This window comes from Balaenoptera physalus (genome assembly GCF_965194825.1).
Source record: "Balaenoptera physalus genome assembly, chromosome: 20".
Classification (NCBI taxonomy): Eukaryota; Metazoa; Chordata; class Mammalia; order Artiodactyla; family Balaenopteridae; genus Balaenoptera; species Balaenoptera physalus.
This window is the reverse complement of record NC_138901.1, coordinates 22,718,287-22,732,815: the sequence shown is the minus strand read 5'-3', so window position 1 is coordinate 22,732,815 and position 14,529 is coordinate 22,718,287. Positions and strand designations below refer to the sequence as shown.

The following is a 14,529-nucleotide window of genomic DNA, read 5'->3' as shown; positions in this document are numbered from 1 at the left end:
GTTCATATCAGATGCCATTTAAGTACCCCTTAACTCATAAAACCCCGTGCTGTGCTACTAAATGATCAAACATTATTTTTATAACAGAAGGATGGCTATTGACTGAGCTAACCAAAGTATCTGACTTAATATTTAAAAGTGTTGATACTTGTATTTATTTCTGACTTGTATAACCATGACTATGCTTTAGGTAGAACACAGACTTTAACAGTTATTAAAATTAAATGGGTAATATTAGCAAAATAGATCAAAGTACTTCTGGAGTAAATTATGTGGGCACCATTTAACAATTTATTCTTTAGATAAGTATAAATGTTAGAAATTCAACCTTTTAACTTCAGAGTCTGATTTTATTAACATTCAAATTATCTCAGTGCCTTATCGAAAGAATATGCATTAATGTTTGTACCTCTGTCATCTTGGCATCTAGGAACACCTTGCCTTTGCCGATTTGAAGCATTAACAATTTCGTCCTTTCTACGTGACTGTACAATGTGAATGGACTCCAAGTGTCTATCAAGAGCTGTAGAGATACTGGCATGAAGGGGAGAGCTTCGAAGCCGTTCCATTTTGCCCAGTAAAGTCACAACCTGAGGGAAACATTTTAAATTTTGATGAGGCATATAACCACATTGCCCTGTCATTAACTTAAAACAAATCTTCAATGAAGCAGAATAGAGATGAGAGCAGTAATATTCAATCAATAAATAAGTGAATGCTTACTATGTCCTGACACCACGCTGGGGGAAACAAAGATGGAAAGTCAGTCTTTTGTACCTATTTGTGTATGTTAATTCTAAAAGGTTTAAGGGTAGTTAGTTACTGGGAATAAGCAACAATGAAAAAGTCAAACATTCAAATATTTCCATGTTATTAACAGTAAGTGCAAATATAAGATATGACATTCTTTTTGGCAAATAAAAGAATAGCCTGCAAATAGAGCATTATTAGGAGTTACTGTAATTAAAAGGGAAAAAAATTGAGCTAAAAAGGAGAAATCCTAGATTGATTAATCTTGACCTCAGCAATTCCTTTCTGGGCCTCCAAAGTTCTCCTTTTGGAAATCAGAAATAATACTGGCTAGCGGTAGTTTTAAGGAATCCATAATCCAGAAAATACCAATTTAAATTTATGTGGAACTAATACAAAATAAATCCTATAACTGTCAAAACTGCTAAGGAAAATTAGGAAGTCTCAATCTTCTGGTTAATTAAGCTTAAAGAAGAGCACTGTACATCAGTAAGGGTAGTACGTTTCATAGTTGTATATGCCTAACTTGTTTCAAATTCTAAACTTGGAAGGTGTAAGGAAAGAGCAGTTTTTGAGTAAGTAGGATTTGGACATCAAATAAATACAAAAATTGCCTTTGGAGGGCTTCCCTGGTGGTGCAGTGGTTGAGAGTCTGCCTGCCAATGCAGGGGACACGGGTTCGAGCCCTGGTCTGGGAGGATCCCACATGCTGTGGAGCAACTAGGCCCGTGAGCCACAACTACTGAGCCTGCGTGTCTGGAGCCTGTGCTCCACAACAAGAGAGGCCGCAATAGTGAGAGGCCCGCGCACCGCGATGAAGAGTGGCCCCCGCTTGCCGCAACTAGAGAAAGCCCTCGCACAGAAACAAAGACCCAACACAGCCAAAAATTTAAAAAAATAATAATAATAAAATAAATAAATCATTAAAAAAAATTGCCTTTGGGAGCTAAATGATTTAAAATTCACATTAAGAACTTGGTGTTCAGTGATTGGAGAGAGTAGAAAAATACCTCTCAATTAATAAGCACCTGAATGATGCCTCTAACCTCACACTCCTATCAAGTTTCTTTGGAAACTATCCCAGTTTAAGCCCATGAAGAAAACACAAGTGTACAGATATTAAATATTTTCCTCCCAACTGTACAATCAGCCAGATTCTTGAGGGGAAAATAAGACAACAAAAGAAAACACCATAGAAAAAACTCCAGTGAACTACAAATCATGTATTTTTAAAATAAGACAATCATTTTGAATAAATGGTAAGTGTAAATAAAGAAATTTACACAGGTGATTTTTAATAAACTTTTAAAAGATTTTTTTCAGAATTCCACAAAACCAGCAAACTAGAAAGTAGTACACATAAAAATATTTTTGCCCTTTGTGTATTACTGATCTAATGTTGCTAAATATAGATAAACAAAATTATTATAACAGCTATAAACATAACCTTCTAAATTAGGGTGAAGCCTAAGTAAGGCTGGAAAAAGTATATTTCTTAATATCCACAGTTAGCAATCCTTTGATTTATTGCCTAGACATGTATTACTGAGAAAAAGGAATTTTAACTTGGAACAGTTTTAAGAAAAAAAACAGAAGACCTAAGTTTTTATAACGTTTGGCTATAACCCATGTCAGTATCTGACTATACCACTGATAAATTCCATTGTACAAATTTACAAATTTGATTAAAAATTACAACTGAATGAGGCTGAAAGCTAGGTAAAATCAATCTTTTTCCATTGAAGTAGTTCATATCTGTATTTTAAAGACAGCATGGTATAAGAAACTAACGTTCAATAAAATAAGACTCTGTGGGCTTCCCTGGTGGCACAGTGGTTAAGAATCTGCCTGCCAATTCAGGGGACACGGGTTCAAGCCCTGGTCTGGGAAGATCCCACATGCCGCAGAGCAGCTAAGCCTGTCTGCCACAACTACTGAGCCTGCACTCTAGAGTCCGTGGGCCACAACTACTGAAGCCCGCGCTCCTAGAGCCTGTGCTCCACAACGAGAGAAGCCACCGCAATGGGAAGACCGTGCACTGCAACAAAGAGTAGCCCCCGCTCGCCGCAACTAGAGAAAGCCCGTGCACAGCAACGAAGACCCGACGCAGCCAAAAATAAATAAGTAAGAGTACAGGGTTAAGAAAATGAAATATGGTAATTTCCTGTTAATTTACTATCTTGTATAATGCAAGCACAGCTTGCTCATGAAGCTAGGAAACAAATGTTTGTGACTAAGAAATGGGACTTTCCCTGTAAATAAGATGCAAAATGATTTTTGCTTAAAAAAAAATTTCTTCCTGTTGAGGATTAGTTCCATTGCTAATTTGGGTTTCTTGAAGAGGAACCACTTAGACTATTAAACCTACTATTTCAATGACTGAGTGGGGCTATTTTCCCTTTTCTAAATAACTAATAGTTCTAGGTCCAAACATGGAAAAGAATACATTTCAGAGAGTTACACATAAATGTGATTTTTAAATCCTTCAGAATTCTAACTTGCTGAAGCATTTTAAAATTTTATCAGTTTAAAAAATCTGCTATTGGGGGCTTCCCTGGTGGCGCAGTGGTTGAGAATCTGCCTGCCAATGCAGGGGACACGGGTTCGAGCCCTGGTCTGGGAAGATCCCACGTGCCGCAGAGCAACTAAGCCTGTGAGCCACAATTGCTGAGCCTGCGCGTCTGGAGCCTGTGCTCCGCAACAAGACAGGCCGCGATAGTGAGAGGCCCGCGCACTGCGATGAAGAGTGGCCCCCACTTGCCGCAACTGGAGAAAGCCCTGGCACAGAAACGAAGACCCAACACAGCCATAAATAAATAAATAAATAAATAAATAAATAAATAAATAATTAATTTAAAAAAATCTGCTATTGGATATTTTCACAGCTTACTCTGGCTTGTTCTCGAAGTTCATCCACAATTAAGCGATCAACTCTAGATGGGTTGGAGGTCAGCCTTGGAATTGGAGTATTATTAGTACTCGATACCTTTTTCCCTGGATAATTTTTGGTAAGGGCCAATTCAGTCTGTAAAAAAATTATATAACTTTTAAATGCTAAATTTTCTAAATATGATTCAATCATGAATAATATTTCTCATAGGCCTAAGAAGTAAATTGAAAATTACTCCTTTAGATAAAAATTGTTTTGGTATCAAAAGGCAACAAATACAAACCACAGTACCACAGTACTTTTCTGTCACACTTAATGCGTAAAATACCTAAACACTCCAATAGTTTAATACTTAGAAAATTCAAAGAAATAAACTTTTAACCCATTAAGGAAAAAGTCTACCTAATAGGCAAAATAAACTTTAAAATAACAAATTTTTTTAAACCCCAAGCATTTTTAGTCTCTAAATTACCTAATTCTCTATAGTCATGAACTTAACAAATACTACACATTATAGAAGAATTCAACTTAAAAATAAGGCAAATACTCTTTCTTAAACTACACTAAGGTAAATAAAATGAAGATAGGCAAAGGGGATATACTAAGTTACACCTAAATGGATAGTTTTGTGTTACCTTTTTTCTCTCCTTTTCTAATGCTCTCCATTGTTCATAGCACCCTTCTAGACGAATATGAAGTTCACTGGCTGGTCCACTACGGGTTTTAATTGGTCTTTGAAATCCAAAAGTTGGCACGAAACCAGAAAAGGAATTATCACCATACATCATATCATTAAAATACGGGTATAAATGGCTTAAGTCATCATAAGAACACAAATCATAGGAATCCAACAGTGGAACAACTGAATGGCCAAACGGGTGCGTGGATCTTAGGGGAAACCCATTTGAACCAAGTTGTTGAAAACTCTGATTATGCCTGAAATCTCCCATCATATAATTATTAGAAAAGCATGACACCTGTGTGTGATTCACACGGCTATTAATATTGTTGTCTCCACTTCCCTGTCTGTAGCTATTAAAATGACCCTGTGACTCCAACAGATCTTGATATGTATTTTGAGATAAGCTATCTAAATGCTTTGGCCCTTCCTCAGGGTCATAATGGCCACTCTGGGGCGTAGCTTGAAAATTATGTTTATTTACATTTTCAATGATCCCATACTGCTGAGCTGAATAGTTATCACAAAATCCATTTGGCTGCTTTATTTTTTTATCAGTAACAGATTCAAAGAGATTTTCTTCTCCAGTCTTTGTCAGTCCTTCCATGTGACTGACAGATTGAATTCTTTCTGCACCATTGTAACCAAAATCACAACTAGAAAATGCTGAAGGGTTTTCTTGGCAATACTTCTGAAATAAATTGCTATTTGCTGTTAAATTTGTAGATGTTAGTTGCGGGAAATCTGAAGAATGGTTAAAACCTTTTGAAGCTGCACTTAAATGAGTATTTAATTTCATCAAGTTACCTTGATTTCGATAAGGAATACGAGTGTTATTTTTTGTTTGGACATTCATCCAAGTTGGTCTGTTTAAGTTGATACTGCCTGAAGATGCTGCTGAGTTTGCTAGTAAATTCATTGACCTAAAATACTCAGAATTTGGGGGGTCAGGTTTAGTAAACTGTTGCTTTTCTGTGACATTAGCAAAATCATTATTAGCTGGACAAGCTGTGTGAGGTTTTAGTCCATATTCTGATTTTAAGCCAAAATCAGCAGTAAATGCTTCCTTTGAAAACTGTTTTTCTGTCAGATGTGGTATAGTTTTTGGAAATGTGAAATTCTGCTGGTCAGGTATTGTCTCCTCCATTTTTTTCTGATTTGCTGGTTTAACCTGAAATAACTTTGTGTAGGTGTCTGCTTCTACAGTTGGTGTTTCAGGTGTGCCACTGGCTAATTTTTTACTATCTTGGACACTAAAATTTGAACACTTATTCAGCTTAGCCTTATTAGGATGAGCATATTCTGGGTATCTACAATAATCTGCATTTTCATTGTATCTATTAAATTGGGAAAGAAACATCTCTGCCCTCTTTTGCTGGAATGGTGCTTCAAGACCTTTAGCACATATTTTCTCTCTTCCATAAGAATAAGTATCAACTCCTGATTCTTTCATGATGTCAGACAGACCAGTGTATGGTGTAAAACATTTTTTGATAGATAGATATTCTTGAAATGTCATCTTAGCTGTATCATTTGTCTGAATACTGTAACAGTTAGAATGATCACTTCGTGAGGGGTACATCCATTGTTCTTCAAGGTCTAAACCAGTAAATCCACGATAAAGTTCATCTATTTTTTGTTGTGGTATCAGATTACTATTACGCAGGTACTGCTTTTCCACTGCTGACACAGATTCACCAGTATAAAAAGCTTGCTGAGAGATGGCTGTATCTATTGGCCTTTTGGTTTCTGTTAAGAGGTCATGGTGATCTGCAAATCTGCTTGTGTTCACTGGCCAAACTGACTTTAAATTGGAGGAGCAGGTCCTAGAACAAGTAAATATATTTAATTACAATTTAGGTTTTAAAAGTCTTTATTTCCTTAGTGGAGAAGGTAGGAAAGGCTTTCAAAAACATTTATATTGCCCCATCTCACTATTCTCTAATCCTTTCCAACTCTGCCTTATAAGCTGCCATTACATCCAAATAACTATCACTTGAAATGTGCTATATGCTATATAAATATGCATTTTAATCTTTATATGTCTTCACTATACTCTCCCAAGAGACATATACTAAGGCCTGAGGCTGGTGACTACATGGTCTTACATGAATTGTTTTGTTTTGTTTTTTAATTTATTTTTCTTTCTTTTTTATCTGTGTCAGGTCTTAGTTGCGGCACGTGGGATCTTTGTTGAGGCATGGGGGCTCTTTTTTGTTGCGGCCCGCGGGCTTCTCTCTAGTTGTGGTGTGTGGGTTCTCTCTCTCTAGTTGTGGCGTGCACGGGCTCCAGAGCGTGTGGGTTCTGTAGTTTGTGGCACGCGGGCTCTCTCACTGAGGCGCATAAGCTCAGCTGCCTGCAGCATGTGGGATCTTAGTTCCCCGACCAGGGATCGAACCTGTGTCCCCTGCATTGGAAGGCAGATTCTTTACCACTGGACCACCAGGGAAGTCCCCACATGAATTATTTATATATAGTAAGTAGAAACCAAAATAAGTTTTTCTTTTAATTAAGTTACTATATAATACAAAAGTGTTGTTGAGGAGCTTCCCTGGTGGTGCAGTGGTTGAGAATCTGCCTGCCAATGCAGGGGACACGGGTTCGAGCCCTGGTCTGGGAAGATCCCACATGCCGCGGAGCAACTAGGCCCGTGAGCCACAATTACTGAGCCTGCGTGTCTGGAGCCTGTGCTCCACAACAAGAGAAGCCGCGACAGTGAGAGGCCTGCGCACCGCGATGAAGAGTGGCCCCCACTTGCCACAACTAGAGAAAGCCCTCGCACAGAAACAAAGACCCAACACAGCCATAAATAAATGAATAAATAAATAACACCCAAAAGTTAAAAAAAAAAAAAAAAAAGTGTTGTTGACCTCAATTTTTTTTAAATAAAAAAGATGTGCTGGGATTTCCCTGGTGGTCCAGTGGCTAAGACTCTGTGCTCCCGATGCAGAGGGCCCGGGTTCGATCCCTGGTCAGGGAACTAGATCCCACATGCTGCAACTAAGAGTTCACAGGCCGCAACCAAAGATCCCGCATGCTGCAACTAAAGATCCCACATGCCGCATAACATGGCTTCCACACCCAAATAAAACGATTAAAGCATACTTAAAAATTTTTGCCGTATGAATAAAATCCATACATATTTCTGCACAGCAGTAATGATAGTTTTATTTTTGGAGGTATAAGTATAAAAGTCCTTGGAATTTATATTCTTTAAGCCAAATTTTAGCTCATGAACTCAAGGGAAATAGCTCTGAATTATGCAAGAATAATTATGCAAGTTTCCAATGAAAGTTCTTTTTTTTTTTTAGATTAATTTGTCTTTTATTTGCCAGTACAACTACAGTAGCCTGCAAACTTTTTTAATCTAAAAAGCACATTTTACATCACAATCCAACAAACACACACATATATAATGTGTATACATATATAAAAGTGAAACAAAAGTTTTGCCAAAAATGTCTACCCCGAGTGTTAATTCTTTTTAAGACTTTTTTTTTAACCAAGGCTGAACTGCATTGACACATCATAATCACCAACATCCCTAGTTCATCTTAGGGGGTTCACTTTACAAAGTGAATAGTGTTTCATGTTCTATGGGTTTGGACAAAAGTATGATGACATAAAATCATTATAATGTCATACAAAGTATTTTCACCGCTCATAAAAACTTCTGTACTCTATGTATTCATCTCCCTTCTCCCCCCAAACTCCTGACAACCACTGATCTTTTTATTGTCTCCATTGTTTTGCCTTTTCCAGAATGGCATATAGTTGGAATCTATTTTTCTGTTTTCCTTGAAGAGAGGGGTTCAAAGCCTTTATGCCTATAAGACCATTCATGGCCCACCCACATGTGGACCGGACAGGCTCCAGGTGGCAAACTCCCCCACTAAATAAAAATACCATAGCTTTCCTTCCAGTACTGAGCCCTGTCCCACTGGTCCTGCCCAGCAGCCACATGGAGGTGCAGGGGGATACGTGTTGGGTATTTGTTCATAGGAAGGCCACAAGTTTTGTGCCCCTTGTCACAATGAACCCAGATTCCTGTCGGGTGTGTTGTAAACAGACGAGCCATTTCTTCAGACCCCCTGCTCTGAGCACACCCCAACAAATGAAAGTTCTTAATAGCAAATTAAACTTTCAATTGTATGGCAAGCACCACAGCAAAATCAAGGCTTCTCGAAACAAATATCTGAATTAAGATGTCTACTGTCAGATGATCCTCTATTAACTAAAAATAAGTTAATAAATAGGGTAATCTAGTACTTGGGAATTTAAAAGTTTACTACACACTGTATAGCTTATATAATATACTAACCCCTCAGTGAAATATGGCTGTGATTTATCTTGCTCTTCCAAAATGTTAGACACAAGTCCATATAAGTCTGTTTCACTACCATAGTCATTTCTTTCTGTTTGAATCCTAAAGATAAACAAATATCACATGTAAATACTTTTGCTCATATTGAAATACAATATATTGATTTCTATTTCCAGACTTATTCTGCCATTATTTTTCGATAAAATATTTGGACTGACTCTATACCATCATTTCAAATAAAAAGGGAACAGGAACTCAGAATATTTTCCACTTTAGCATAGTGTTTATGTTACATAAGTATTTCTCCTTCATTCCAAATCCTATGTCTAGTTCACAATGTATGCTTACCTCTTATTTCTCCAAAACACATGCTATTCGTTTTAGGTGACCAAGATACAAATCTCTGATCCATCATGTTGCAGACACGGTTGGTACCATGGCTGCTCCTGAAATCATGTCTAGTCCTAGTATACATCATTACATCAACAACACTTGCTCATTTTTCCATTTGTGATTTTAAAACCATATGAACCTGTTGCTCTATTTTGTGACTCTTTATACTAAACGTTGGATTAAAAAGTGAAATGTGATATGGTCATCCTAGATATCACAGCAACATTGCAGTTGTCCCTTAAATGTAAAAGATTTGGAGGCTACCCCTAAATCTCTGCCGAAGAAGTGACTGGTACTCCATGTACCTGAAATCCTACCTAGTGACTAAAACTATCTAAATAATACAAAATGTAAAAGCCACAAGGAGATGGAAAATTGGTGCCTTTTTACCGCTTATGGATTTTGGGTAATTTGTTCCTAGAATATGTTGTTTTAAATTGTAATTTCTTGTTTTTTCATATTTTATGTCTATCATTTCATAGTGTTAGGACATTTTAGAAATAAATAAAAATACCTTATATATGCATAACATTCAAAATTTCATTGATCTTCATAACATAGGAAGGGCAGATATTAGTAATCGTTAAGCTGTTGAATAAATGATCATGTGTGATATTAAGAAACTTGAATTTTGCAAGGGCGTATGATTTGCCATGCTTTACTATATACTTGCTGAATAAATGGTCTGCCTACAAGTCTAATGCTTTTTCCACTACATCTTGTTATTTCAAAAAGATTCAATATAAAGTTTTTTTGTTTAATAATGTGTTAGTATATATCTAGAAAAATATTCTATGTAATATATACCAAACTGTTAATAGTTGTTACTGAGAGGTGGAGAGGCAAGGTTATGGTAAACTTCTGCTTGCCTTTATATATTTCTGTAAAGTGTGAAGTTTTTCAATGAACATGTATCAACTTAAAAAATATTTTTGTTCTTTGTGGAATTATATGTTATATAGTCCTTCTAATAAAATCACTATTTTAGAGAACTTACCAAATTTAAAAAATTTTTTAACAATTATTTAATTAATTAGTAGATTTTTAAAAATAATTACGTCCTGGTTAAACTAAAGATGCATCAGCCTCTATTAACTGCTCCCTTATTATAATTAACATAAAGGTAGTATCACTCCCTTAAGCTTCTCTTGGCAGTAAGCTCCCATAATATTCTATACTACTTCTTTTAAACCTCACTATACTTGCAGTGCCTGACAAGCTGTTGTCGTCATCATCATCATTACTGTAAGATCTATAAAGGCAGGGATAATTTTTGCCACGTTAATTCTAATATCCCCAGTAGGAGAGAATCTGACATAGAGTAGGCCCTTATTATTACTGGAATTGAACAGAAAAATAGTGGAAGTATCTTATGTTTGATAAAATCCTGTTTGTTGTATACTTGTGAAGGAAAAATTACTGAAAATTTAGAATTGGATTAAAAAAATAGACTGAAAAACTGTAACTCATTTATATAAGTTATCTCTAGAAAGAGGAACTTAAGATTTACTCAGGGTTGCCTCTAATGAATGAAAAAAAAGTATAAGATTTCCTAAAAGTTTGATAAACAAAATTATAATGCCATAACATAAAAATGCTGATATAGGGAAAAAAGAGCTAATACAACTAGGTTCCCATGTAATCAAACTTAAAAACACTTCATTTAGCCTGAGAAATCTAATTTATTAATTTACCTGTTCTTTACATTGATCTGAGAATTAGAGGGCTTAATATCATCTCCATACATAGACCATGGTGCATAGAAAAGTGAAGAATCTATAGAACTTGCATATTCTGTTGATGAAGAAAGTGGAGCATAGGTCTGCCTTAGGCCAGCACTGTCTTCACTCTGAAATTTTAAAGACATGTTTGTATACCAGACACAATCAAAACTGCATTTATTACAGAATATTAGCCAAATAATAGGAAATTTGAGGAGTTGGGAGACAAATCTAGACTTAGCCACTTAAGCTTACTTTACAGTAGGGGTTGGCGATTTTTTTCTGTAAAGGGCCAGATAATAAATATTTTAGGGTTTGCTGTGTTAAGGTCTCTGTTGAAACTCCTCAACTCTGCTGTCCTAGCACCAAAGCAACTATAGACAGTATGTAAACAAGTGGGCGTGGTTATTCCAATAAAATTTTAGCCCCTGTTCAGTACCTGTTGCTTATCACTGGTATAAAACACCTACAGTTACTGCAGTTTTAATTTTTTGAACAGATGAGCATTATGTGGACTACAGCAGTATTATTTTTAATAAATCATTTACAAAACTCAGTCTTACTGCCCCCAATCTGTGAAAAAAAAAAGTGAATGTACATTTACATAGAATTTTCAAAGAAATTCCACAAACATTATTGTATCCAGTCAACCTTGTGACATGGATATTCTCTATATTTTAAAAATGAGGAAATGGAGGCTACAAGTTACTGAGCTAAGAGATGACAAAACTAAAACCCAATCACAAGGCCTTCTTACTCCTACACTAGGGCCTTTTAAAACAATATCTTTAATTTTCAGCCTGGTTTCTATTTCCAAGAGAAAGTGTAAAAATGAGACAAGACATAAAATGTTATATCTTAAGAAATTTTAAAGATAGTACAATTAGAAGAAAAAACAAGCTCATTTTCTTTTTTCTTAACACTTCTATAATGAATTTTGAGTAAATAAGATAAAAAGTTTGAGTTTTATGATTTTAATGAATTAAAGTCCTGCCTCCTTCCCAAAGGGATTGAGGTACAGTGAAAATACTGCCCCTCAAATTTTAAATACTTAAAATAGTCTGAAAGTATAGATTCACAATTTTTAACTCTCCAAATAAGGAGCTAGTAAAACGTGAGATGTAATAACTATAAATATCCAGGCATAAACACAGTAGAAATAGTATTTTCTTATAAATATAGAAGGTATATAATCCTGGTTAAAAATATTTTCTAATTGCTTTCATTCTCTCTTTTTTTTTTTTTTTAATTAATTAATTAATTTGTTTTTGGCTGTATTGGGTCTTTGTTGCTGCACGTGGGCTTTCGCTAGTTGCGGTGTGCGGGTTTCTCATTGTGGTGGCTTCTCTTGTTGGGGAGCACGGGCTCTAGGAACAAGGGCTTCAGTAGTTGTGGCACACGGGCTTAGTTGCTCTGCAGCATGTGGGATCTTCCCGGACCAGGGATCGAACCGGTGTCCCCTACCTTGGCAGGCAGATTCTGAACCACTGCGCCACCAGGGAAGCCCTGCTTTCATTCTCTTAATCGAAATTTATGTAAAAAGAGATAAAACATGTTTAGATCAAAACGTTCCTAAATTTTTGTTCTTCATAGACATGATAATTGAAAAACAACACTTTAAACATCCACTGAGTTTATACCAATAATATATGAAAATTAATACCTTCTAATCACTCACCTTCAAGAATCGCAAATATTTTACAGCCATTTGTTTAAATTCCAGTTATGATTACTATTTGAAACCTACACATTATAATTTTCTCGTTTATAGCTTGTATTTTGTTGACTGTTCTGAAGCTGGAAAAACTGAGGCACAGAAGGGATTTTGCTAAGAGTGCCACTAAAAACTGCCTTTCCAAAATTTCTGTTCGTTAGCAGTAACTTTTATAAAGGATTTTATTGTTAGAACCTTTCATAATTTTATTCCTTTAGTTCTGCAGTTTTTATCACAGACCCCCTTAACTCTCTTTTAGGTCTGAAGTATCCAAAGTGACGTAAATAATTGTTCATTTTTTGAAAGAGTTGCTTAAACAAAATAAGCATTTTCAGATTATATAATATCAAATGAAGAAAACAGTATTTGAAACTAAATGTATTTTGGGAGTATTATTTCAAGTATATTTTATATTTTAAAGTAAGATTTGAGTATTAGAAAAATTAAGTCCTTTTAAAAGATTGATTTAAATGTAATATGCTAGGATAAAACAAGCAACTAAAGTAATGTGGTGGATTCAAACAATTATACTTTAAATATCTGGATCCTTTTCAGTCAAAATATTTCTGGAAATTAAATATGCAAATGCTTAGGGTTAGCACATTAATTAGTCTAGATAACTGCAAAATGTATCACTTTATCCTTGCTATGCTTAATCAACTTAAATTAAATCTAAGTAAATTTTAGTAGTCATGTAAACATTACAGAGAGCAGTGGAATGCTGGTCTTGGCAGTGAAAAAGAGCTGGGTTCCACTTGGGCTTTGTCACTTAGGGCACAAGTCAAACTCTCTGAGCCTCAGTTTCTCCATCTGTACAGTGGGTATAATACTATACAAGGTTGTAGTGTGAATTAAATAAAATTATTTATTTCAGGATATTGTTATAATTCAAAGTATAACACTATCAACAGTGATATCCTGGTTAAATAATTTCAAATGAAAATAACTTACATTAACCTAAGCCTAATTTAACAGGATTAACAACAAAACTAAATGTTTTACGTGAGGTAAAAGGCAGCATGTCATCAAAGACATTGTTAGAGCCAGAGAATAAAAGAGTAAAGAAAAATTTAAATTATAAAACGTATGTTTGCACCAACTTGGAATAAACGCCGGAAGGAAGAAATATTTTACGGTCTTAGTAAATACAGATTTTTCTTACATTTCTGGCATCAAGTCATGCTGAGGACAAGACAAAAATAAGAATCAACGAAAAATCTTATTCCTTAACTTGTTTTCGAAACCAGTGTGTATCCTGCAGACTCTGTATTTAAAATGCTGTTACCGGGGACTTCCCCGGTGGCGCAGTGGTTAAGAAACCACCTGCCAATGCAGGGGACACGGGTTCAAGCCCTCGTCCGGGAAGATCCCACGTGCCGCGGAGCAACTAAGCCCGTGCACCACAACTACTGAGCCTGTGTGTCACAACTACTGAAGCCTGCGGGTCTAGAGACCGTGCCCGGCAACGAGAGAAGCCACCGCAACGAAGAATAGACCCCACTGCCGCAAGAGAAAGCCCGCGCGCAGCAACTAAGACCCAACGCAGCCAAAAATAAATAAACAAATAAATTTATAAAAAAAAAATATTGTTACCGGGTGTCTGGTCCTAAACATGGAGCAATTTAAACACCTATGTGAATGGCCTGGGGAGTGGGGGTGGGGGTGGGGGTGGGGGTGGGGTGGGGGTGGTGCTGGATTTGACGGAGAAAAAAATCCTCTAACAAAGGCAGAGCCGAGTAACTGACCTGCGATTTGTAGCAATCATAGAAGGAAGAGGAGCCAGTCAACATCACGCTGTTGAAGACATCTGTTAGCCGACTGCTGGAGTCGGCACCGAGGTTCCTGCAGCGATTCGCACCTCCACGTAACGCGACTTTCGGCTGCACGAAACGGGGATAGGAAACGGGAGACATCACGCAGGTTAGGACCAGGACCGAAACGGCCGGACGACGGCTCCACGTCGGCTGTGCGCCCAGCTCCACCCGAAATCAGTTCCCAGGACACTCATTTGGGGCCCCGAGCTTCCGCCCCCCGAGTTCCCTCTCCACCTTCCAGCCC

General features: G+C 36.6%; 1 protein-coding gene across 1 annotated transcript in view; it reads right to left on the bottom strand.

Annotated features, from left to right (window-relative positions):
• MEIOC (meiosis specific with coiled-coil domain) overlaps positions 1-14,529 on the bottom strand; it is a 19,041-nt gene extending 4,512 nt beyond the window's left edge. Inside the window, exons 1-6 of the mRNA XM_082442613.1 lie at positions 14,217-14,529; positions 10,731-10,885; positions 8,641-8,745; positions 4,276-6,145; positions 3,641-3,775; positions 410-590 (exon numbers count right to left, since the gene is read on the bottom strand). Coding sequence (XP_082298739.1) covers positions 410-590; positions 3,641-3,775; positions 4,276-6,145; positions 8,641-8,745; positions 10,731-10,885; positions 14,217-14,384 — 2,614 coding nt within the window. The 5' untranslated portion in view covers positions 14,385-14,529. The remainder of the gene's footprint in view (positions 1-409; positions 591-3,640; positions 3,776-4,275; positions 6,146-8,640; positions 8,746-10,730; positions 10,886-14,216) is intronic.